At 46.2% G+C, this 24044-nt stretch overlaps 1 protein-coding gene across 1 annotated transcript; it reads right to left on the minus strand.

Moving 5' to 3' along the window:
• Window positions 1-2: 2 nt before the first annotated feature.
• RNF10 (ring finger protein 10) lies at window positions 3-21667 on the minus strand. The gene is made up of 17 exons (XM_071571682.1): window positions 21131-21667; window positions 15373-15578; window positions 12678-12877; window positions 11641-11731; window positions 10436-10620; window positions 10222-10358; window positions 8590-8750; window positions 7924-8052; window positions 7510-7768; window positions 7155-7288; window positions 5994-6111; window positions 5549-5650; window positions 4915-5049; window positions 3854-3951; window positions 3565-3625; window positions 3255-3413; window positions 3-2337 (listed from the first exon to the last, which is right to left on the minus strand). The coding sequence occupies exons 1-17, from the start codon at window positions 21291-21293 to the stop codon at window positions 2261-2263; spliced, it is 2415 nt and encodes an 804-aa protein (XP_071427783.1). The 5' UTR covers window positions 21294-21667; the 3' UTR covers window positions 3-2260.
• Between the last annotated feature and the right edge of the window lie 2377 nt (window positions 21668-24044).

The raw sequence follows: 24044 nt of genomic DNA on the forward strand, positions 1-24044 counted from the left end.
AGTACTGCTTAGATATTTATTAAGTTTACACCAATCAGTTACAGGAAAGTAGCATTGCTGGTATTGTCTCGAATCCATAGGAAAACAAGATACAATTGAAGATGCTGCCCCTGTGGAGGCTGCCCTGCAGAGGGGACAGCCTGCCTTGCCCACACCCCTTCCCTTTCCTAGTGCCTGTGACATGTGGAGGTGAGTCACACCAGCTCCAGCTATTCTGTCTCTCTTCCCAATGCAAAGAAAAGCTGACTATAAATGTGCAGAGATAATAGAACACAACAGGTACTGGTTAGACACTTTAGTTACTCCTGTTCCATGGCTTAAAATGACACACTGTGAACACAGTTAACTGCGTATTTGAACCTCTCAGTTGCTTTCTCTGCCCTTGCTAATCGTTTTCCAATATGCCTTTAAAGCACTGACACCAAGATGTTACCACTTCCAGGCATCTTGTCTTGGTTTCTTTGCAGTCCCCTGACAAGCTGTACTGTCTTTCCATCAATTGTGGTTAGTTGTGACCAAGCGTGAAGTCAAGCTACTTGCAAAGAATGTTTTGCAGGTGTTTCCTCTATTCTCCTTTAGCAGCTGAAGTGTCCTTTACCTCCCCCCTCTCCTGTTCTTTCTGGTTTACAGCCACATGAGTTTTGTGACATGTGCTCCTTGGTAGCAGCTTCCCATGAGGCACATGTGTCTGAAAGCAGCACTGTGTAATGTGGAGCCTGTTGCTTTGGAATTAGCATCCAGGTATTGCCATCAGCTTTTTAAATAGGGAGACAAGCACTGACTGCCAGTGGTGTTGGCATTCCTGACTCCAGGAGCCTCAGACACTTCCTTGCTGAGATCCATCCTGGTGTGAGGAACAGCACACCAAAGCCTGTGCGAGTGCCCCACTGGTGGAAGTGGGGCCAAAGACAACAGAAGACACTCAGACTCCCACTAAGTTCAGTGGTACTTTATACCAGCTCTCTGGAATTAATTCTGTCAGCAGGAAGGTAAAATCTGAATGTGTGTATTAAGTTCTCTAGAGCTCCACACTGGTCTGCCAGTTCAGTTACAGCTGAGCAGGAAGGGTTTAGCAGTCTGAAGTGCATGTGCACACAATTTATTGCAACTGTTGGCCTTGACTAGTACATTACACCTAGAGTTGATTTTATTCAACAAAATCCACACCACTTAACTCATTAGCTCAAATCAAACCACAAGCAGTGCAGAATGTGACCACCCACAGAAAGAGCAGGGAGGGGTCCAGAAGAGGCATGTTTGTAGCACAGATCAATTTACATCCCAGAACCAAGCAGATACAGGCCCTTATCCCAGTACAAGAGAGCCCCAGTTTATTTCTGGGGTATAAAAAGTTATCTACTGACTTCAGCTATCAGTTGTTCTTCCAACTCAAGAGCAGCCAGTGTCAAACCATCATTCAGGTGGTTACCAACAGCCCTAAAGGGGAGGGTGTGTTCTGTATGATCAGGTTACAAAGAATCTGTAGCCCATGGTTGGCAAAACCCAAAAATAATAAAAAATAACTTTCAACAGCCTCACTCACCTGCATTAAAACAGAGCTGAACAACTGAGAGAAGCCAGGAGGTTCCTCCTACCACTAGTGCCATTCACATTTTGAAATACACAAATTCATGGAATCACTTCCAAATCAAGTAGCCAAGTTCTGCTTTACACTCACTCACCTCAGCTTTAAATCTTTCCAAGCCAGGAGAACAGGAGGAATTCTTGCTCTTTAGAAAAAGAACAGTTATAGCAGCTATCACTCTAAAGCCAGTAAGCTCTTTTGCCTGTTTCCAGTGCAGCCAAAACCAGTTTCTCAAGAGAGCAGTTTGACAGCTTCACTGAAACAGCACCACTCTCAGTCAGATGGACTTCTGTCCATGAATAAAATTAGTTAGAGGGAAATAAAGGCTCTCTGCCTTTTCTCTTGGGTGATATTGCAGTACTTTGGCAGTGCCACACAGCTGTAAAGACTTTCATACTGTTTATCAGGCCAAAGAATTGACTCAGCAACCAGAAGCCTTGGTGGATTTGTCTCTGGGTTGTTACTTTTAAAACTCTGTTTCAGTATAAACTCATTAAGCAATTGGAATCAAAACATGTTACTTCAACACATACTGTAATGGTTTCCTCCTGAAGCCCCTAGAAACCTGGAAACACAAGTTTAGGCTGTTCAAATTTAAATACTTAAAACTATAGCAGCAAAACAAAGCAAAATTAAAAGAAAACCAGGAGAGGAAACTTCTCTTGAATAGCAGAATCACTTTGTGTGAACAACAGAGGTGCTGAACAGTAGCTTCTGCTTCTGTTTCTTTCTTTTCTTGCCTCCCTTTTCCTCTGTGAAGAATTAAAATGAAACTGTCATTCTTCTCATGGAATAGGAACATCACATAAATGATAAATGGTCTGGCCAAGCCTAAATGGCTTCTACAGGTCCACAGCACTTCCTATCAACTCAGTGAACACCAGGTAGTTTCATTTTGACAAAAAAATTACTGTAGACAAACTAAGGGAAACTCCATCACACCTAAAACACACCTATAAACGTACCTAACTGATTGTAGAGCTGCTGTTGAACAGCAGATCCCAGGACTGCACACGAGCAGCATTTTGCCTTTCTGAGAAATACCACTTTCACCCATGTCCAAAAAACACAACTGGAGCTGATTCTCAACTTCAGTGAAACTCCCAGACCCCCCCATCCAACTCTGCATCATCCAGTGCAGTCTCCAAACAGAAGTCAAAGCTAAATATTAGAACTACTGAGCATTAAAAATGAGTTTTATCAGCCAGCACCAGGTTGGTTTAATTTCATCTCAATTTACTGCAGGTTTCAGTTCATCTCAATTTATCTCACACTCCCTAACTTGAAATTTCAGCCAGCAGTTACTGAGCATTTTGGTCAAACTCAAGTGGTAGTTCAGCAGCTCAGGTATTTTTAGTTTAAAAATGCATAACCTGAATTTAAGTTCCAGGAGAGACACGGCAAACACGATTGTCAAAAGCCATCTCTGTCCTAACAGGATTCTTTGCTAGCTGGAGATCTCAGCTCCCACTAAGAGGCTGCTTTAAGCTGACAGAAAGAAGCCCTACTCAAGCTGTTCAGAAACCACAACCTGACAATTTTCAGAACTGTTCTCTGGCCAACTTTTGGTCCTCAAAATTGCCGCTCTCATTTCTCCCAGAGGAAGAAGAGGAAATATTCCATTTCTTCACTTCAGAAATTCTTCCTGCCATCCCCCTTTGCCTTTTACCTGACAAATGGTCAGCTGTGGACGGTTTGTCCAGTTTCAGGAGGGCTGCCTCAATAGCTTGGCTGAAGGAGTTCTGGAAGCTGGGCACAGGGACACGGTCAGAGCTGTCACTCTCTCCATCACTATCCACAGGCACAGGGAGTGCCAGAGTGTTCTCATCTGAGACAGGGAAAGAGGTGCAAATGGCTGTATTCAACTTTCCCCATGCAAATGCCCCTCCACACTCCAGATGTTTCTTGTGAAGCGACAGGATTGCTCAGATTTAGGTGCATGGTAGAGAACCTGAAGTACCAATACCGAATTTTCTTACCTCTTGTCTTTGCAGCAGGTTTAGGCCATGTTTCTGGTTTTGCCTTTCCAACTCTCAACATCTATCAAGAAAGTTGTAAGATATGATTAAATTCCATGTGCCAGAACCAACCTGCATATCCCTTCAGTGGCAAGAAAATTCAGGAACCCCTTCAAGCACTCAAGCCCTTTGACATCTCCCTAAAATTTACCCCACATTTGTTTTGTGGGGGAAGCAATTGTATTATCAGACTAATCCCTAACTTAGATACAGGTAATTCTGACAAGATTTACAGTGCTACATGGCTTACCTGGGCAAAGGAAGGGAAGGGAGACTCCTCTTCCAAACTGCCAGAGAGCAATGGGCTGACCTGGCTGGCAGCAGGTGACAGTGGAGCTGGAATAGACTCTACACAGAAAGGAGCAGAGAATTAATTAAAGCCAGTTGCATTTGGCAAAGACACTCATTATGCTGCTTACTGGGATGAAACAGAAAGGAAGTTTTATTATTTTATGTAATTAACAATTTTTATCTCATTGGTTCCATCCATCAGTCACACAGTGAGACCTCTCAAATTTCCTCAGTCTAAGGGAAATCTAAGTTGGGTTGTGGGGTTTCTTGGGAGGGTTGTTTGTTTTGAAGGGGTATTTTTGCTTATTTTGTGGGTGTTGTGTGGGGGTGTTTTGTTTTAGTTTTGGGGAAGGTGTTGGGTTTTTGTTTTGGTCTTGAGAAAAACATTTAAGATTAGATTCTATTTAATTCTTTTTATGAACTGCAAGATAAAAGACTTGGTAAAGCATCACTGGACAACAACCTGAGTGCTCATCAACTACATTTAATTTTAGTATAACATGGTGGGGAAGATGGAGAGGGTAGAAAGAAAGAAATGCCAGGAGTGTTTTCTTGGCATACACACTTTTCTTCCCTTTTGGGGACATTTTTTTATCTTTCTTCTGCCTCAACAAGCATTTAAAAGATGGGGTAACTACAGTGCAGATCTCAGAGTCACTGAGGCAGAGGCAGCAAAAAGCAGACAAAGTACCAGAATGTTTCTTAGCCATGCCAGCTTTTTGTGTATGATCTCACAGGCAACACAAGAAACAATCACAGAATGGTTTGGGGTAAAAGGGACTTGAAGACCATCTCATTCCAACCCCTTTGCCATGGGCAGGGACACCTTCCACTAGCCCAGGTTGCTCAGAGCCCCATCCAGCCTGGCCTTGGACACTTCCAGGGATGGGGCAGCCACAACTTCTCTGGAAAGAAGTAGTCTCTGATCAGTACTGAGAAAGTTCAGCACGATGACCTGAGCAATAGATCCCCAAAAGAGTGATCAAGAGCTGGATGTGGTGTACCTTTCCAGATGCTCACCTGTCTGAAACACAGGGCTTCTGCCGAGGGGAGACTGACAGAAGCTCTGATGATCAGTGCTGGTAGTTTCTCCAGGGCAAGATGTAAAAGCAGGGAACTGCTGCAGATTCTCTAAAGCAATATGGACCTCTGGATCTAGAAAGAGGTTTTAAATTAAAGCACTACACAATGTGGGGGAGGACTGTCAATATGCAAGTTGATTCAGGAGTCTAGGAGGTGCCAAATTTTCTTTCCACCCTCTATTTCAGAGACCAGTACAAGCCCTGCTGCTGGATGGAAGCTGTTCCAAGGCCTTTTTCTTCTTCTCCACTTTTCACTCTACATCGTGATTACTATAAAAACAGAAACTAAGAATCCTGAGATTTCGACACCATGGAGATAGAGCTGTGCCCTCAAACGCCCTCTGTCTCTCCCGAAATGTGTAAGTATGTAGCCATTGCATAATATCACTTAACGTCCTGACTCAAACAGCTTATGTTTTTCACTACACAGACATTGTTTCTAATACTTTGTAATCTTGCTCTAAGTACACACTACAAACTAAAGGCCTTAGAGTTCATCCTACAGCTCAAGAAATCAGCTCAGCAACTAAATATGACTAGAAATCCACAAGTTATGAGCAATCATGACTTACATTTGCCCTGTTTCTTGTTTTCCTCCATCTCAATTCTGCGTTCACGTCGTCGTTCATCGCGAGCTTTCTTCTGCCGCAGACGTCTCCTCTTTTCCAGGTCATCTGGGAGCAAAGCACCACACTGGTGTCAAAAACCCACCCCAGCACTCTGGCCATGTTTTCTCCAGTTCTGAGAACAACACATTCAGTTATAACACCCTAGTAACAAAACATGCTTGCAAACAACATGTGCTCTTCCAAGCAGTCAAGATTTTTTATTCTTTTCATAATTGTTGTCTCTAAAGCAGTGAATTGGGGTTGTTCTGTCTAGCAGTCATCAGATAGTTGGTGCTAGAGGAGAAAAGCTGTGTAGGGGAGGGGGGGGTTCTGCCATTAAGGGATAAGAACAACTCCCCCTTCACCCTCACGGACACATGGCAGAGACTACTAGACAGGTAGTACCAACCTGAAAACAACTCTAGAGTCTCCTTAGAAATGACAGGTGGCTTCAGAGCCAGCTCACAAATGCTGAACTCACAGGTGAGGGGCAAGTGACAGAGGTAGCGATGACGCTGTCGTATATCCTGATGAGGAGAGAGCAATACATCACCACAACAAGGCCCAGAGGCTGCCACAGTGATGAACAGCTTGTGGAGGCAGAATGCACACCATCCATCAAATCAAACAGAAGAAAAACAGCAGCAGTGACACAACAATTACTTATAAACTACAAACACGTGAAGGATGCCCTGAGTCAGAACCAAGTGTTTCAAGACTCCACCAACTATGCCATAATCAGATTTGGATGCAGCTCCTCCAGCTCACTTACTGATCTCTTTGTTATTCCTCCCTTCTCTCTCACATCACTGGAATAAAATTCTGCAATACCAGTCTTACAATGCCATTATTTTTGTACTGGTCCAAACTTTCCTTTCTTACTTAAATTATTTGGACCAATGACCACCACTTTGCTAGGCTGAATCAAGCAGTTTTCTTTTTCCTTGTAGAGCTGAAAAACTTGAAGAGAATTCCCTACTACCTCTGCATCCATTCTTACTTGAACATGTAATTTCTTAAAAGAGGAATTAAGAATTATATATAGTTGTTACTGCATGTGTCAATTCTTACAGTTGTCTTTATTTAAGGTAAATTAATTCAAGACCCATCCCCTCTTCTAGAACTTCAGTGCCTTAAGCACTTTCACTCCCTGTGTCTCAACCACTGAAGTTTCTTTCCATCCTCTTTATTTCCATAACATCCCACTGCTCAGAAACAACTCTTCAAGGCAGAGGCAGACACTTAAAGTTGATGAAGATGATCATCTGTCTAGTTCAAGCTACGGTCTTACATGAGAAAATAATTTACTTGTTTTAACTCAGCTTTAATGACAAACCAATCTTAAGCTTGCAATTCCCTTACTCCTGCTGCCTTCTAGGAAAAGACAAAAGCAAGACTGTAGCCTGCTTATCTAAACCCAACAGAAAGTGCAGCACCTTCAACAGATGCCCTTCATAGATTAGCATCCCAACCCATTCTTGGTTATTCCACTGAAGAGAAACTAGTCTTCTCTGTCAGCTACTTCTGCTAAAATATGGGCCCCCAGCTAGTAAGAAGACAGAAGAACTACCTCTGTCATTGAGTAGCCAGTTATCTCCACTACAGCTGCAGTGATCTTCTCTGGACTCTTCTCCAAGCTGCCGTACTCGCGGACGAGGCACCGAACGTTCACTGGGTGAAGGTACATGCACTGTCCGTCCTCCGCTGTAAGGGAAGACACCATCACTCCTTCTTTGCCTGTCCCTTTTCAGTGCCCTTCTCCCCACTCCAGCACACTCCCCAGTAATAAAATTAAAGCTCCTTCCTGAGTTTCTGTGGGACTTTTATTTCTCAGGGGTTAGCTGCATCTAATGAAGGGACAGACACATTCCTGAAGAAGGACCCCAAAGGAGGCATCTCTGACCCCAAGATTCCATTGCACTGACCTTGATAGAAATAGTAAAAAGGAGAGTTGCCAAGATGTCCAGAGTTAACTGTATCTTTAGAGTCTTGGTGACTTAGTTCAGCTGGATTTGGTTCTTCTGTAGTGTTCAAATCAGGTTCCCCCACAGTGTCCACCTCTGGTACTTCCTCTTCATCCAGCACTGCCTCTTCCATCTCCACAGGAGGCAAAAAGGAACTTGCCAGGTCAGAGCAAGGCTCCACAAGCTCCTCATCAAATGCAGAGAGATATTCCACACCGCACTACCACATCAGAGAGGATACAGTTAGTACCACACCACCCCCTCCAAAGATTATCATCTCTGCAAAAATCTTTGGCATGAGTTCACCGTACACTGCAGTGTGAAGTGGCAGAATTAAATATTAGCAGGATCTACCAGAGCAGAGTTGTCACCCACCTTTTTCTCTTGGGTAACTGCAGGCTCCACAGCCTTGGGGCTTTCTAGGACCAATTCTTCCACAGCTGCAGTGATTCCAGCAATGCCACTGTTTTTATCCTGGTCAGCAGAGAGTGCTGTTTCTCGCTCCTGCAGGTCACCCAAAGGGAACAAGTTTCAATTTGCCACTTAAGCCACGAGACCACCATCATAGGTACTTTGAGCCTTGTCCTATACTTTAAGGTGTCACAGATCTGTAATTTGTCTGTGACAAAGAATGACTGAAAGAGAGATCCTCTCCTTCTTGCTGCTGGAAAGAACATCTGTGTAGGAAGGAATATTGTACTGGCTTGCTCGTGTCTGCCCAACAGAAGTTATCCCAGAAATTGCTGGACATGAAAGGAAAACACATCTTCCTTTGAAAGCAGAACTCCTTTATGTTTATGGAAGGAATACCACTCAGTAAAAATCATTCTGCTCTGTGATCCTGAACATGACACCAGATCCCTGGGGTCCAAAGGCTACAGTCTCCCACAAGGTATATAATGCTATTCCAGCAGCAAACACCAGTAACTTGCTGGAGATCAGAATAATCACACAAATCATCTGTGCAGCAGAACATGGATGCTCAGCACTCAGCATCCCTGTAAAAATGAAGTTACTAAAAGCCTCCACAGAGGTTGTTACCTTCAGCTCCTGGATAGCTGCCTCAATAAAACAAGCTTCTGGGGTGTGTTTTTCTTCCTCATACTGTTTCAGCAATGCCGCCTTCTCCTCCAGAATCACCAGCTGCAAGACCTGCTCCCTGGATGCCAGAAGCAGCTTTGAATACTGACTGTGCTGGTCATCTGTACAGAAGGAGCACCAATCATTAGTATCTGTACACAGAGGCACCAGTTTGCACTGCTGCTTCTTCTGAGGTGGTGTTACTGCTCAGTTTTGTGAGTCAGTCCCCCAGGGCAGACAACACTCAGTCCACATACTACCATTCTGTCACCAGCTGGTGCCACATACCTGCTCTGCCACACACACCTCCCTCACTCAGCAATTTACCTGCCACTCATCAAAAAAATTAAGTCCAAACTCCTACACGATGGAAGCATCACCTTTAGGGGGTCAAAACTTCCTGAAACAACAGTCTTGCAGCTTCTTCCTCGTCTCTATATACCAAAAAATACTGCAATTGGAAATCTCTTCAACATGCCCCCTGGTTTGGCTCAAACCAATTCCTAGGTCCATATGTATTAAAAATCCATACAAAACATTATGATGAGGTTTTTACAAGGAGCACAGCAGAAACAGTAAGGTAAAGAATTGCAACTTTAGCAAAAGGTAGTCATCCCTGTTACAGAAGCATCTAACTACAGTTTACAGAAACCACAGCACCACATATTAATACAGTCCCTATATTCACTACTCCCCAAAGGTCCACCCTTGTCTACAGAACATCCAAAGTTAATGCTGAATTTCCTGGCTTTAGAATGATCTCAAATCCTTTCTTTTATTTGTTTTCTGAAAAGACTTAAAGACCTTCACTTTCAAATACTGAGAACCATGTAAGCCCACAGCCTGCATGCTGGATACCCATCACACTTCAAGAGACTTGACTTTTTCCAGGGAGTTTAAATGCATTCAGCCCTTTTCTAAATGTGACTGCAAAATGAAGTGAGCCAAGACAGCCCACAAAGCAGCAATGTTCACTAAAATTATTTCTTTAGGCACAAAATTTTTGTGATACTAACAGATAAGATGATGATGAGTTAGTCACATTCCTGACTGGAGAAAACTGAAGATGTCAGGCAACAGATGTTTGGAATAGGTTTGCAATAATTTTGATTATTTCACCATATCATTCACTGACTTCAGTTGATAAGTGAAGATGATGAAAACCTTGTTGAAGATTACAGCCTTGAAATAGTTTAGACACAGAGACAGTTATTTTTGCTAAGCTGCATAATGAAGAGCCAGGGGAAAAAGCTAAGGACACTGAAGTGCCAATAAAAGCAGAGAGTCACACCAGTGACTGCAGGATACAAAACACCCCCCAAACTAACAGCAGTGACTGAGAAGGCAGGAGTCAGCAGTGCAGTCACTTGAAGAGAAAGCCCACAAGTTAAAGCCTTACAGAAAAACAAAGTGTGAGTGGAAAGGTTATTGTTAATACGTGGTCAATAAGCTTTTCAGCTGCTAAACCCCATGTTTTGGAGTTGGGTTTATTTTAAGATGACAGCATGACACCACCAGGGCAAAGTGTGTCTACACAAACCCTGGTCACAGTTGGGAGCAGGATTCCAACCACCAGCACTCGGAGACACTCACCTCTGATGTAAACAGGCTGCACCACATTCATCCACTGAGACTTGGGCAGTGCTACCAGCACACCTTTCTCCCTTCTCATAAGTTGCATCGTAATGGTGTCACCAATTGCATATTGCCGTGTTTCCATGGCAACAACACTGCAACCAACGGAGGAGGTGAGTGGTGTAAAAATAACATTTCCAACAGACACATAATTTAATAAACACTGTCTCACCTCTTGAGATCCTTCTTGTGAACAGAGCCATAACAAATAGGACACTTACTCCAGGCCTTTTCACTCAAGGAGAGATAGTGAAGGATACATGCCCAGCAGAAGATGTGCCCACAGCGGGTGATCTTGGCTGCAGTTGGTGGGTACAAACATATTGGGCAAGAGGGCACTTCATGGCTACAGATTCGCTGAAATGGCACATGAGGAGAAGAACAGTACAAGTTTCAGACTCAGAAATCAGTTCCTGGGATACAGAATAAGCCATCTGTAAACTCTGCTCTAACATATTATCTTCCAGATCTTTAGGCTCTGCTTATTTACCAAGAAATTAGTACACTGTGAATTAACACCTTCAGACTGCACATGGAATAACCCTCAAAGCCACCCATCTGGTATTTCTACTCTAATGATATCAAAAAACGACTCTTCTCATGTTTCCCCTCAGGAATTCATCCCCTCTAAGAGTTGGCAGAACCTTCATCATCCGAATTCACAGTGAGGAGATGGCAAACGAGCCCTGTGGCCTCACTCACACAAGCACTTGAGCAGCCCAGTTTAGCTGTGAGACTGAACTTACCCACTTCCATGAACACTCTAGTTTTAGTCAGACACTTTGTCAGCATCCCTGTGTGGCAGAGAGAGAACTGCCAAGCAAGCACCTCAATTTTTCAGCCCTCTTGTAGTGTCAGGTAACAGTAAGCCCACCTCCTCTCCACCTACTCCATGCACCAGACTGTCTTGGCAGATACAACTTATACTTGAGGCAACCCAAACTTCTGACCACAATCCTAAAGAGATTTTCTATTTTGTTGCTAGGCAAGATAGGCCACCTATGCACAGAATAATTCTTCAAAATTCTACACTCTAGTCCTCTTCCATGGACTCGTGCCCAAGTTTTCTGTTAATATCTCAATCACAAGGACTCTGTCTACAGAATGTCAGATACTATTTTTGATGAGCTCCCATCTGCGAAAGCAAGAAGAAGCTGCTAATTTTCCTAATAGATTTTAGCACTTCTCTTTTCCTGTCATGAAAGTATTTCATAATATATTCCATGACAGATCTTTCCCAGTATTGTGGGAGTGACAGAAAAGGCCTCAACTCAAAAACAGCTGAGTTTTATGTAACATCACAGAGGGAAAGAGGCAGTTAAAGACAGGTTGAGGTTCTTAAGAAGGAAAAAAAAAATCTAGCCCATCACAACTGACCACTTGCTCCACAAAGTCCCAGTTGACCAAGGTATCTGGATCAGCAAAGTGGACTGTGTAGTCCTGTTCTTCAGAGACAACAAACTGGCAGCTGGGGAAAGGCAAAGAGACAGATGATCCACTCAGTTGTTTCTAAAAATTCTTTGAGAACTATCACACAGGATTCTCTGAGCTGCTTCTTCGTTCAGCAGAAAACTGCTGGACAATCAGTAACTGCTATCAACAAAAATCAGGAGTTCAATTCACAACCAGGTTTCCAGATGTGTCTAATTTCAGTTACACACATCACAAACAAACTACAGAATGAGCCAGGCAGAGTGGTTTTCCAGAAATGTGTAAGAAACAGCCAGCTCCACAGGGGATCTATTAAAAAACAGGGAATCCACAAGGAGGAAAAAATATGGTCACACAAACTAGAACTACTGGGGTTCCTGCAAATAGACTTCACTACAGTAAGTCACAAAAATCAGAAGCACCAATGCTGAAAATACTTTTTAACCTTACCAGAGACAGGAAGCCCTGAACACATTTCAAATTTCAGTGAAAGTAACCATTATGTCCAGTCCAAAGCAATTCTGATCATCATACTATATTGATCATCATTTGGATTATACTACATACTCAAGGGCCTGCAAGCAGCTTTCTTAAGAAAGACCCCTATGAGTAATTGCCAGATTAGCTTTCATCCAGCAACTGCTGTCTCTTCCATCTCAGCATACTAATTTTTTGGAAAAATACACAGTCTTCCATAAGGGAGCTACATAGATATTCCAAAATGGAGTGTAATATTCTAAAGTGATGCTAGAAAATTAGAGCAGATTAATTGGTTTGTAAGTAAAGAACTCACTCCACTGGATACCTTGTAAATAGGCAAGAACAACATGCCTTTCAAATATAGTCATTACCACTTAAAACAGTATAGAAAGGGAATTTCACCCTGGAAAAGACAACACAAGTAGTCAAGGCCAAACACAATTCACCCCCTACAGCTCAGTGTCCCTGTAGAAGTCTAAGAGTCCTGTTGGTCTCCCACTCACTTGGCCTGTAGGAAGAGCTCCTTGTTGAATGGTTTATGTCCCCACTTGTTCCTTTTCCCCCAGTTGCCATGTCCATTCCCATCAAAATGTCCTGCTTGGCCACGGGGTTCAAAGGTGAAGTTCAGTAAGTGGTTCAGATTTATCTTCTTGGGGCCAGAGAACTGGGCAGGGCTGAACTCTGCCCGTTGAGCCTCTGCTACCTAAGAGACAACAGCATTTGTTAGAACTTGGTGGAATTTACTGCAAAAGCATCAGTACAGGTGGACACCCAGGCCCCATCAGGGATTAGACAGAGAACATGCAGCATTCCCTCACTCACCTCCTCCCATCCCAGTTCTGCAAATCAAGCAGTGCAGCATTAGAAGAGAACCTGAAAGTCAGAACTCAGTGGTCTTACCCCACACTGAGCAAAAGGAGGAGAGTGTAAAAACAATCACATAACGACAAGTAAAAGCTGGCAAAACCTACTCAAGGTGAGTAACAGAAGAAGGTTCTTCAAATCCAGAAAATATTCTTTAGACAGACACCAATACAAGTCTGACTACTGTTCATACAGATTGTACTTGTTTCAGTTTTCATATAATGAAGCAAAGAATGAAAATTCAACAAAGGCAGCAGGTGAGTTTTGAGTCAGCAGTCTGGGTAAGCAGTGTTGCTCATCCACCAAAACTGAAAAACCAGAGTATCAATTAAACCTCACAAACAATCTGCAGTATTTAGAACCACACCAGCATAAAATCCTCAGCCTGGTTTTACTCCACCTTCACGTCACCAAGGCCAATAGATTTACTTTCCCAATATCCCCATCTCATGTGAATTTGTGCACCAAAGTGGTTGGACAAAATCAATTTTCAGAAGGCTCAGGAGCCTGACTGACAGAGTCCCTTGGGGGATGTCCTGAAGGACAAAGGAGTTCAGGAAGGTTCTACATTTTTCAAGAAATCTTGAAGGCAGAAGAGCAGGCTCCCCCATGAGCCAAAACATGAGCCAGTTGGGAACATGAACAGCCTGGAGAGTTTCAGCTGGAAATCAGGAAAAAAAGGAGTTTATGATCTTAGGATGAAGGAACAGGCAACCCAGAAGGACTACAAGGATGCCATGAGGGAGAAAAATAGAAGGGCCCTAGAAATTTATCTGGCCACTGCTGTAAAAGACAGTAAAAATGTTTCTATAAATACATCAGCTACAAAAAGAGGGCTAAGGAAGATCCCCATCCTTTACTGGATGGGGGGTGGAATGAAACAGTAAGAGAGGAAAAGGCTGAAGTAATTAATGCCTTCTTTGTCTCAGCCTTCACACTGAGATCAGTTACCCACAGGGTACCCAGGCCCTGGGACAGGGAGCAGAGTGAAGCCCCTGTGACCCAAAGAGAAACGGTCAGGGACCTGCTGTGCCACTCAGACCCACCCAAGGGCCCTGAGGGAGCCGCTGGCAGTGCTCACCGAGACACATTCCATTGTTTACCAGCAGTCCTGGCAAACTGGGCAGTCCCAGCTCACTGGAGTCAGCAAATGTGATGCTGTGCTGGAAGGAGGATCCAGGGAGTTACAGGCCTATCAATCTGACCTCAAAGCCATGGAAGGTTATGGAGCAGATGACCTCCAGTGCCATCACATATCATGTGCAGGTCAGCCAGGGGATCAGGCCCAGCCGACGCAGGCCTGGGAAAGGCAGGTCCTGCTTGACTAACCAGATCTCCTCCTCTGACAAGGTGACCCACCTAATGGACCAGGGAAAAGCTGTGGGTGTTCCCTACCTGGACTTCAGCAGAGCCTTTGGCACAGTTTCCCACAGCACTCTCCTGGAGAAACTGGCTGCTCCCAGCTCAGACAGGTGCACTGTTCCCTGGGTAAAACACTGGCTGGATGGCCAGGCCCAGAGTGGTGGGTGATGGAGTCACAGCCCGCTGGGGTGGGCACTGGTGGGGCTCCCCAGGGCCCAGCACTGGGGCCAGTCCTTTCAATGTCTTCATCACTAATCTGGCCAAGGGGATGGAGGGCACCCTAAGCAAGTCTGCAGGCAACACTATGTTGGGTGGGAGTCTGGATCTGCTGGAGGGCAGGAAGGCTCTGCAGAGGGATCTGGACAGGCTGGATTAATGGGCAGAGGTCAGTGGTATGAGGTTAAACAAAGCCAAGGGATGGATCCTGCACTTGGGTCACAACAACCCCATGGAACATTCCAGGCTTGGGAAAGAGTGACTGAAAAGCTGTCTATCAGGAAAGGACCTGGGAGTGCTGGTCAAAAGCAGTTGGAAATGAGTTAGAGTGGCCAAGTAGGCCAAGGGAATCCTGGCCTGTATCAGCAATAGTGTGGCCAGCAGGACCACGGAGGTGATCGTTGCCCTGTGCTGGACACTGGCGAGGCTGCACCTCGAGTCCTGGGGTCAGTTTTGGGCCCCTCATGACAAGAAGGACATTGAGGTTCTGGAGCAGGTCCAGAGAAGGGAACAGAGCTGGGGAGGGGTCTGGAGCACAAGTCTGGTGAGGAGCAGCTGAGTCTCTCACAGCAGAGAGCACTCCTCTCCTGTTGTTGCCAAGTTGCTCTGCTCACACTCCCTCTGGCACCTCAGGGATGTTGGTCAGCACCTCCTGTCACTCCTTCCAGCCCAGGAGCTGAACACAGCACCCCTATCCAGGCAGGTCAGAGTGATCCTGTCATCCCAAGAAAGAAGGGCCGGCATTGCAATTCTCACCTCATCTCGTCTCCCACCATTAGAAGAGCTAAAAGGTTTGCCACTCCCGCTGCCGCTGCCTCCCCTTTGAGGGGGCATCTTGTTAAAAGCTTTGCTTTTCTGTGAATTGGAGCGACGGGACTGACTGGAAAAGTTCTCATTTTTTGAATATGAAGTGTCTCTTTTACGATTATAACGCTGTTTGGATCCACTCGCATTCTTTCCATCTGAAAGGGGAAAAAAACAAAACCAGAATCAGATCAGCAGCCTCAGTAAGAGTTGTGCCCATGTACCAACCCTCAGGAACTTCATCCCAGACAAGAGTTCACTCAGCCACTACTCTGAGCCCCAGTCAACAGGCTGGTGTTTATCAGGACGTCAAATTCCCAGCAACCCAAACCATTTCACTCCTATCACTGCACAAAGAGCCGGTCAAAGGGTTTAAAAGAAGGATATATTTGCTGTGCTTTATCTTCTATCAGAATGGTTGAATTTCCTTTATCCAGATTTGGAATTGCCATTCCCAGATGCTGGACTGTTGTCTGGTGATAAGCACCAACATCCCACACCACACCTTTATGCCACATTACTACAACAACTCGTTCTTTTTTTCATTCCATTTTCTGAAAACACACAATTTATCATATATTGTTCCCCAATATAAATACACTGACTGTGTTTCTCTTGAAGTCTCTCATTGCCTGTTTTCACTCAGTTCTGCCCCTATGCTTAAAACACCCCAAAAGACCTAATTCTGTTTTAAAAATACACTTCTATGTCACAAGGCCAACAAATGCTAATTGATCTTGAAGTACAAACCCAGTGCTTTGTGGCATTGCAGGGCACATAGTTAGTGTCTAAGTACTAAGTCCACCAACCTATGCAGCCTGAACTCTGCCAAAAAATATGCTTAGCACACCACTGACCCTAACACAGAGCACAGTGGTGAAGTATGAAGCAAAATACCACAGGAAAAAAGCTCACATGAGCAGAAAAAAATCAGTCAGGCTCTTGAGAGGGGTCTTCCGTGTCTAAAACAGCTGCTACATCAGGGTGTTAACACTAGGAAGGCATTTCTAGTAGTCTTAACACAAGATCAGAGTTGCCCAAGGACACAACAGGCTGCTGACCTGTTGCTTAACCCGGCATTTCCACCACCTGCCCTAAGTTTTATTTGTAGAAGGGGTACCTTGGTAAGCTTAGAAACAAAACTGCACAGGCCCAACAAGACATCTCTCCACACCAGCCAGCCCCAGAGTCACTCTGGATACTCAGTAAACACCACACAAACAGCAAGGCCACACACAGTATCTATCTGCATTTTAAAAAGCCTACTTGTTTCCCTTTTCCCACTTTGCAGAGTTCCCCACCCCTTAATATAAATCTACGTGGCAGGCAAACACATCACTGCAACTCAGGATCAGGTTTCTCACAGGGGCAGTTTCACTGCCAGTTCTTCCAGTTTTCCCCTTTCCCAGCACCTTTCCCATCTACCCAACCATTTAAAACAGCTGCAATGGCTGTTTTCATATCATTCACATGAAGTCTCTTTTTTGTTGTTATTTTAAGTTTTCTCTCCCACTTGCACCCCTCAAAAAAGGTGGGCAGAGGTCTGGAAGGTTGTGTGTTGTTATGCATTACTGAGGATCCAACTTAAGAATAAATTAAGTAATGAAAGTGGCTGGATGGGCTTTTGTGGTGCTCTGCTGTTTCTTGGCGGACGTCCGTCTTTGCCTGCAACTCCAGCTACAGCAGGACACTGTCACTACTTTCACACGATGTGACAGAGCTGTTCTTTGCACACAAATTTCATCATTTACTCTGCTATTCAAAGGGCTGATCCTTTAATTCAGAATTAAACCAACTCTGTCAGAAGCACAGCTGTGTAACTCAAACACAAGCCTGCATAGCTGGCAGTGCTTTAATTCACTTCGGGCTAAAGAGACATGGTTTGAGCTTATCAGGAAAAAAACACACCAGAAACTGCCAAGTACTGAGGGTGTGACCAGGTCTGGCTGAATGATACTTAGACTTTTTTTTGAGTGTTTTTAGGGAAGAAGGAATAATCAACACCTCTGAGTCTCTGGTAAAAAAAAAAAACAAACAAGTAATTCTGAAGAGGTTTGGACTATTACTTCAGTTATTCAGGAACAGAACTTTTCAGTTTAGAGCTCAACCACCCTCGTAAATCTGCAATTCCAGTGAATACACCAGTTGGGCACACCCCTATTGTGCCTGTACAACTTTGCAGTTTCTCTGCAATCTTTAAATGGGGAAAAGAAACAAGAGAAATCAGTCTAAACTGGGTCGTTACAAGGCTCAGGAACAAGGAACAGCTCACACCTGCAGCAGCTGACAGAAGAATTTCCTACCACTTAAAGTTTTAATCAAGTTACTCACCATCAAATTTGTCAGTCAGGTGGTTTACACACATTCCTGTCATACTACAAGTCCTTTCAAGACAACTCTAGAAGTCTTTGGGAGTCACTAGTGAGTCTCACATTTTACAGGAAAGGACTCTCCACCTCACAAGAGTCTCACAATGCTTCAAACCTGATTTTACAGATTCCTAATCTCTCCCTGCTCACAGAATAATTACCCTCAGGAGAAGTCTGGTCCATCAGAGTAGTAATGAAATTGGTCAGCAGACAACTGAGAGCCTGGACTATGTATTTGTAAACTGGAATACTTTTCCCCCACCCTGAATCCAGGCAGTGCTGTTCCTTCCAGCCTTTCCAGCATTCCACATGTCAGGGAGCTCTCTGCTTTTTATCATCTACCCCTGCACTCCCATGAAGAGCAGGGCAGGACAGCTGCACTCATGCAGGGAGAAGAGTGAAGGACTCTCACTGCCATCCTCCCTTGTTAGAGCCCAGTTTTAAGCAGCATAAATTTGGATTTGGTAGCTTCTTTTCCCCTTCTTTTCTTGGCAAATTAGGAATGAGCAACAGCAACAGTGATGGGGAGGTACTTACTCCTCACTCAGGTCCTCTCTGCTTTTGCTGTTTTCATAAGATCTAACCTCTATATATCTATAGATTATGTGGCCGGATCTACCCATCCACACTCCAAGAGACTTATAAAAAATAATGTCTATACAATTTAAAAACACTAATAATGAAACTGTTCTTACACTTTGGAGCAAGCCCTGGCACCCGTGGTGCTTTCTGCTGTTAGAGAACTTGTATTCCCAAAGATCCAGAGAGAGCAGACCAAGTTCACAGGACCAGGAGCAGCTCTAAGTGACCACTCTGGCCCTGGGGCTGCAGTACTGGTTTGCTACTGGGGCGAGAACTGCAGTTTCCTTCCACCTTTATTCACCTCTCCTTTTCTGCTGAGCACAGGATTGCATAAGGGGTTTGGGTGGTGGATCACACTAAAGCCACAGGGTGGTTTCATGACAACACTGAAGCTGTTGCTGCTGCCAAGGCAAACATCCCAGTGAGCAGGAGGTGACCAGGCACTGCTGCACCCCAGCCAGCACCTCACACGGGGCATGAGAAGGCCCAGGGACCTCCTGAGGGCCTTCTGTCCATCAGGTCTCCAGGACTGCAGAGAAACCCAACAAGTCTATTTTCCCTTAGCTACTTTATTCCTTTCTAATGGGATGTGATCCCTGTTGGAATATATACTGTAATAATATATATAATAATACATAACTGTTGGAAACTTCCAAGTTTAATACAGTCTGTAAGGTCAAGTTTGAAAGCCAGGTGGAATTCAACTTCCACAAGTAGAAGAGAATAAAATATTCCACTTAGCCCATTACCAGCTGTGCTGCAAGAGAAACAGAAGAAGCTGCCACAAGGTATGATGAGTGTCCCTTTCCTCAGTAACAGTAACAGCAGGTAACTCTGGAAAGCATCAAAGGGCAAGAGCTTGACTGAACTCAACCCAGTGACCTGGGGAAGGTCTGTGGTCCATAAGAATACTGCCCATTTCAGAGGAGAAACAAGACTTTCAGAATGCACCCTAAACCTTTCCTGAAAGGGAAGAGAAATTGGGTGGACCACCTGAGCTACATGTCCAGTGATAAGGAATTCAAGATAAAAATCCCACATGGTGATGTGCCAGAGTCCTCTGTGCTACCAACACCCACACAATGAACAGAGCAGCAACCTGGGGGGTTGTCTGCCCTAATCTGACCAAGGGAATCTTTTCCTTTCAGTTTTCAGTACCCTTCAGTTAAGATATTCCTAAATATGTTTCTACCCCTACAAAAAGAAATTCTAATTTTGCCAGGCCTCTTTGATGCATCATAAAAGAAGTAACTCATCCCTTTGTGCTTCACTGTAGTTAAGAAATAAGTACCACAGAGGGAGAATTACGCCAAGACAAAATTTTCCTCTGTTTTATTAAAACAAAAGAGGTCTTAAAAAGTTTGGGAGGGTTTACTGAAAGTATTGGAGTAGAAGAGTACAGTCACAAGGATTCCTCTGTCACTGCTCCTCTTCTACTACTGGCATAGTTTCAAGCCTGTAAAAGGTGACATTCCACAAAAATCACTTAACAGTTTTATTCTCTGCTGGAATGACAGGCCTTTTACCTCTTTCCTCAGTACAGATACTGTGCCTTCTACACAGCACACCAGCCACAGCACAGGACATCTCAACTGCTTCCTGAAGGGTGTTTGTGTTCTGTGAACAATCCTCCACACAGCACTACAAAAGAAGCTGTAGTGGCAAGACAGGGACAGAAAAAGTTCTCCCTAAAAAGACTTTGACGTGTTTGAAGTTATTTCACAGTAATTGCACAGTTACACCACAACCTGGAGAGCTGTGGGTGAGTCACTTCCCATGTCCCACTTCTGTCAATCCTGCACAAGATCAATTAATGGAGGTGAAGAGCAGGTAATACTTTGTTACCCAGGACATGAGGACACTTAGAAGGTCCAAAAAGAAGTCAACAAACGCCTCCAATATAGTAATTTTGTTACCCCTCTGGGGTACAGTGCTGCTTTCTTAGAGACCTGAAGCAATACCACTGAAACAAACCACTGAGGAGGAAGGAAATTAGCACAGCAGTGGTGTTGTACTAACCTGTTGACACTCTCTCACATAGTTCAAGATTAAACCCACTAATTTCAACCATTACTGCCCTATTTCTAGTTTTAGAAAAGCAAAAAGCAAGGTTGCTGGGAATACTCTGCTCCCAAACATGTTTACAGAACCAGAGTGGACTTAGGTCTTACCTTGGAGAGGTGATCGGAACCATCCTGGCTCCTGAGGAACTGCCCTGTGAGCAGAACCAGCTGTTTGCAAGGACAAGTGTGACACTTTGACTTGAACGCCAGAGGAGCAAACAACACACAACTAATTCCCTGAAAAAGCTCCCCCAAAGCAGGTCACGAACACCAGTGTAAGGGGAACGCTGGACCCTCAGTGAGGTGTAACAACACACCGAGCACAGAGTGAAGTTAAGGCTTCTCTTCACAGGCACTGGTGAATATGTATTCTTACTACAGAACCAGAGGTTTAGCTCTAAAGCTGATTACTCCAATACTAATGAAGATAAAGCACTAATCCCTCAAGGAAGAGCAGAGTGGGAATCTCAGCTCTGCGACCAGCGAGCAGAGCCGGAAGAGGAAGAAAAAAGAAACAAAAAACAAGCTGCGACCTGAAACGCCGCCTATTAAGCCCAGCTGAGAAACAAACAAGGCGAAGTTCAGCTTGCCGTGCCCGACACGGCGGAGTGCGGCTCCATCCCAAACCCACCCGCCGCCGCACGGCTCCCCCTCCATCCCTCCCGCATCCCCCCGGAGCCGCCCGCCCGCCCTTACCGCCTTTGGGCTTAGACTCCGCCGCGGCGGGCCCGGCCGAGGCGCAGCGCGGCTGCTGCGCTTTGCTGCCGGCCGAGGGTGCGGGCGCTGCGGGGCCGCAGGGGCTGCTCCTGTCCATGGCGGGGGCTGTGGCGGGGGCCGCGCCGGGCGGGCTCTGCAGCATCGACGGGTGCCCCGCGGCCCGGGGCGGGGGGGCACGACTGGCGGAGCCGGCGGGGGCCCAGGCTCATGGCCCGCGGGGGCGACCGGCGGGGGCGGCGCAGCGCGGACTCGGCCTCCTTCATGGCGACATCTTCTCGCTGCTCCGCTCGAACCGGGGAGGGCCGCGGGAGGCCGGGCCGGGCCGGGCCTGCGGGGCTCCGGGCGAGGGGGACGGGGAGGGGTGAGCTGCTCAGGGAGCCCCGCAGGGCCCGGCGCTGCCTCCACCCGAGGGGGTCGGCACCACCCCGGCACCCACCGGCTGCTCGGCGCCGCACCGGCCCCGGCTCGGCCGCCGCTGCCCCGTAATGGCGACGAGTCGCCCGCAGCACTGGCCAGACCCGGATGGAGACGGGCCCAGGCGGGCCCCGGGGCATGACGGGACTTGTAGTCCTGGGCCGCGCGGGGCGCCGGGAGCGGGGACAGCGGGAATGGACGGGACAGCGGGGACACTGGGGACAATGGGAATCAGCGGGGACAATGAGAATCAACGGGACAGCGGGGACACTGGGGACAATGGGAATCAGCGGGGACAATGAGAATCAACGGGACAGCGGGGACACTGGGGACAATGGGAATCAGCGGGGACAATGAGAATCAACGGGACAGCGGGGACACTGGGGACAATGGGAATCAGCGGGGACAGCGGGAATGGACGGGACAGCGGGGACACTGGGGACAATGGGAATCAGCGGGGACAATGAGTATCAACGGGACAGCGGGGACAGTGGGGATCAACGGAGACAACTGGGACACCGGGAACAACGGAACACCGGGACAACGGGGACAGCTGAGACACCGGGGACACCAGGACAACGGGAACATCTGAGACTTTCCGCCCCGCACACCGAGCCCGGCCCCCGCCCCGCTCCAACAGCCCCCGACGGGATATAAAGTCATCTGATATAAAATCATTGCCTCCGACTTGTTGCAAATAACAGTAAAAGTAAAAAAAGAAAGTACCTCATCGTGCCTAATTGAAGCAATACTTATTAACTTGCCTTTCAAAGCAAAACGGGGAAAAGACCCCACCAGGCACCAGAGATCCTAAAGGCATTTCTTTTAGCCTTTAAAAGAACAAAGATCTTGAATGCGGCTCCTGGTGCCGGAGCTTCAGGTTTGGTGGGAGAGCAGTTCCCAGGGGTGGAGCAGGTAAGGACATCTCTCCCCACATAATTCAGACTGTGATCTGAATCTACAGCCCTCAAGTAAAAGCTTCACCACTAGTTTTGTACCCACACAGACAAAGCCATTAATTTGGATTTTGTCACTCACCTGCTGAAAGTTCTCTGCCCCATGCCCTGTAACACCAGTATGATCAACAAATCTAGAATTTGTGCTTTACACATTCCAATAAATCCTCTTTAAAAAATAGATAAAAGCTTCATAAGAGGCCTTATTTCAGCTCCTGTTTGTTTCCTCTTTGGGTCTATTACTCTTAGAAATACTGACCACATTATGATTATGGTTACCACAGTGTTTGGGTCTTCTGGATTTAAAAAAAAAAGTCTTTCTAAAAAAGTTAGTCATCCACATTCACAAGGAAATTAGAAACAGCATGAGCAATACTAGAGAGAGTAGAGAGACACAGAACTTTTACAGGCAAAACACAACATTTTTATTTGCAAATAAGCTGACTGTGAAAAGAAAATAAATGCAAGGAAGTTGCACAACTCAATAAAAACAATCATACCAACAAAATCCTTGCCATTGCCCTTGGAGGCCAAGGTCTGCTTTGTCAGTAAGGCTGAAGGCACCAGGCTTTGTGCCATTAGAACACAACTGAGTCATGAGATGAGAGTTTGAGAAACAGTCCGTGGCTCTGAGCACCCTTGAAGAGAAAAGGACACAGACAGAAGAGGATGAATTGACTGGTCTTGAGTCACACAGCTGTAAAATTCCTTCCTACTGTGTGCTGCCAGGTAGGAATACATTTAATATATTTCCTGTCAAAATCCTGCAAGAGAGACCACCAGGAACTTACCTTTGCTATTCAAGTGCTCATTTTGCAGCAAAGAGGAAAGGACTTCAAGAGTCCACAGAACCCGTCCCTGTAGAACCACTTGCACACTAACACTTTTGCCGGGTTTTTTTTAAGTCCAAAATAGTGTTCAGGAGGAAAATTTGAACACTCCTCTTTAAATGAGCTACAGTGTCACCACATTCCTCCAAGAGACCGACTGGCACGCTCCATAACACCTTGCTGCATCTCTTCTGACGTTTCTGTATCCTTTATCGCAGCCGTCTGATCACATGTGGCTACGTGTGACACACAAAAAAGCATTCAAAGTTGCAGGAGCACCTGCCAGAGTCAGCGGCCGAGCAGCCCCGCAGGTCCCGCCGTTCCCAGCGAGCTCCCGGGGCCGGGCAGCGCTCGGCCGGGTGTGCCGGGCACGGGCACAGCCCGAGCAGCGGCGGCTGCAATGCCGCCCACGCCGAGCGCCCGCTCTGCAGCGGCCCCGACACGAGCCCCGCCGGCCGCCGCCGCCTCCCGGCCCTGCCCAGCCCCGCTCCAGCCCTTCCCCGGCCCGGCAGCCCTGGCACAGAGGCGGCCGCTCCACCGCCCGGCCCCGGCGGCCTTTCCCTGCCGAGGGAGGTGAACCAAGCGCGGACTCCGCCGCCGACGTCCGGAGCGCTGCGGGGCTCAGGGGAAGGTCCCGCCGCCGAGGGCCGGAGCGCTGCGGGTCTCAGGGGAAGGTCCCGCCGCCGAGGGCCG

This window comes from Pithys albifrons, chromosome 17 (genome assembly GCF_047495875.1).
Source record: "Pithys albifrons albifrons isolate INPA30051 chromosome 17, PitAlb_v1, whole genome shotgun sequence".
Taxonomy (NCBI): Eukaryota; Metazoa; Chordata; class Aves; order Passeriformes; family Thamnophilidae; genus Pithys; species Pithys albifrons.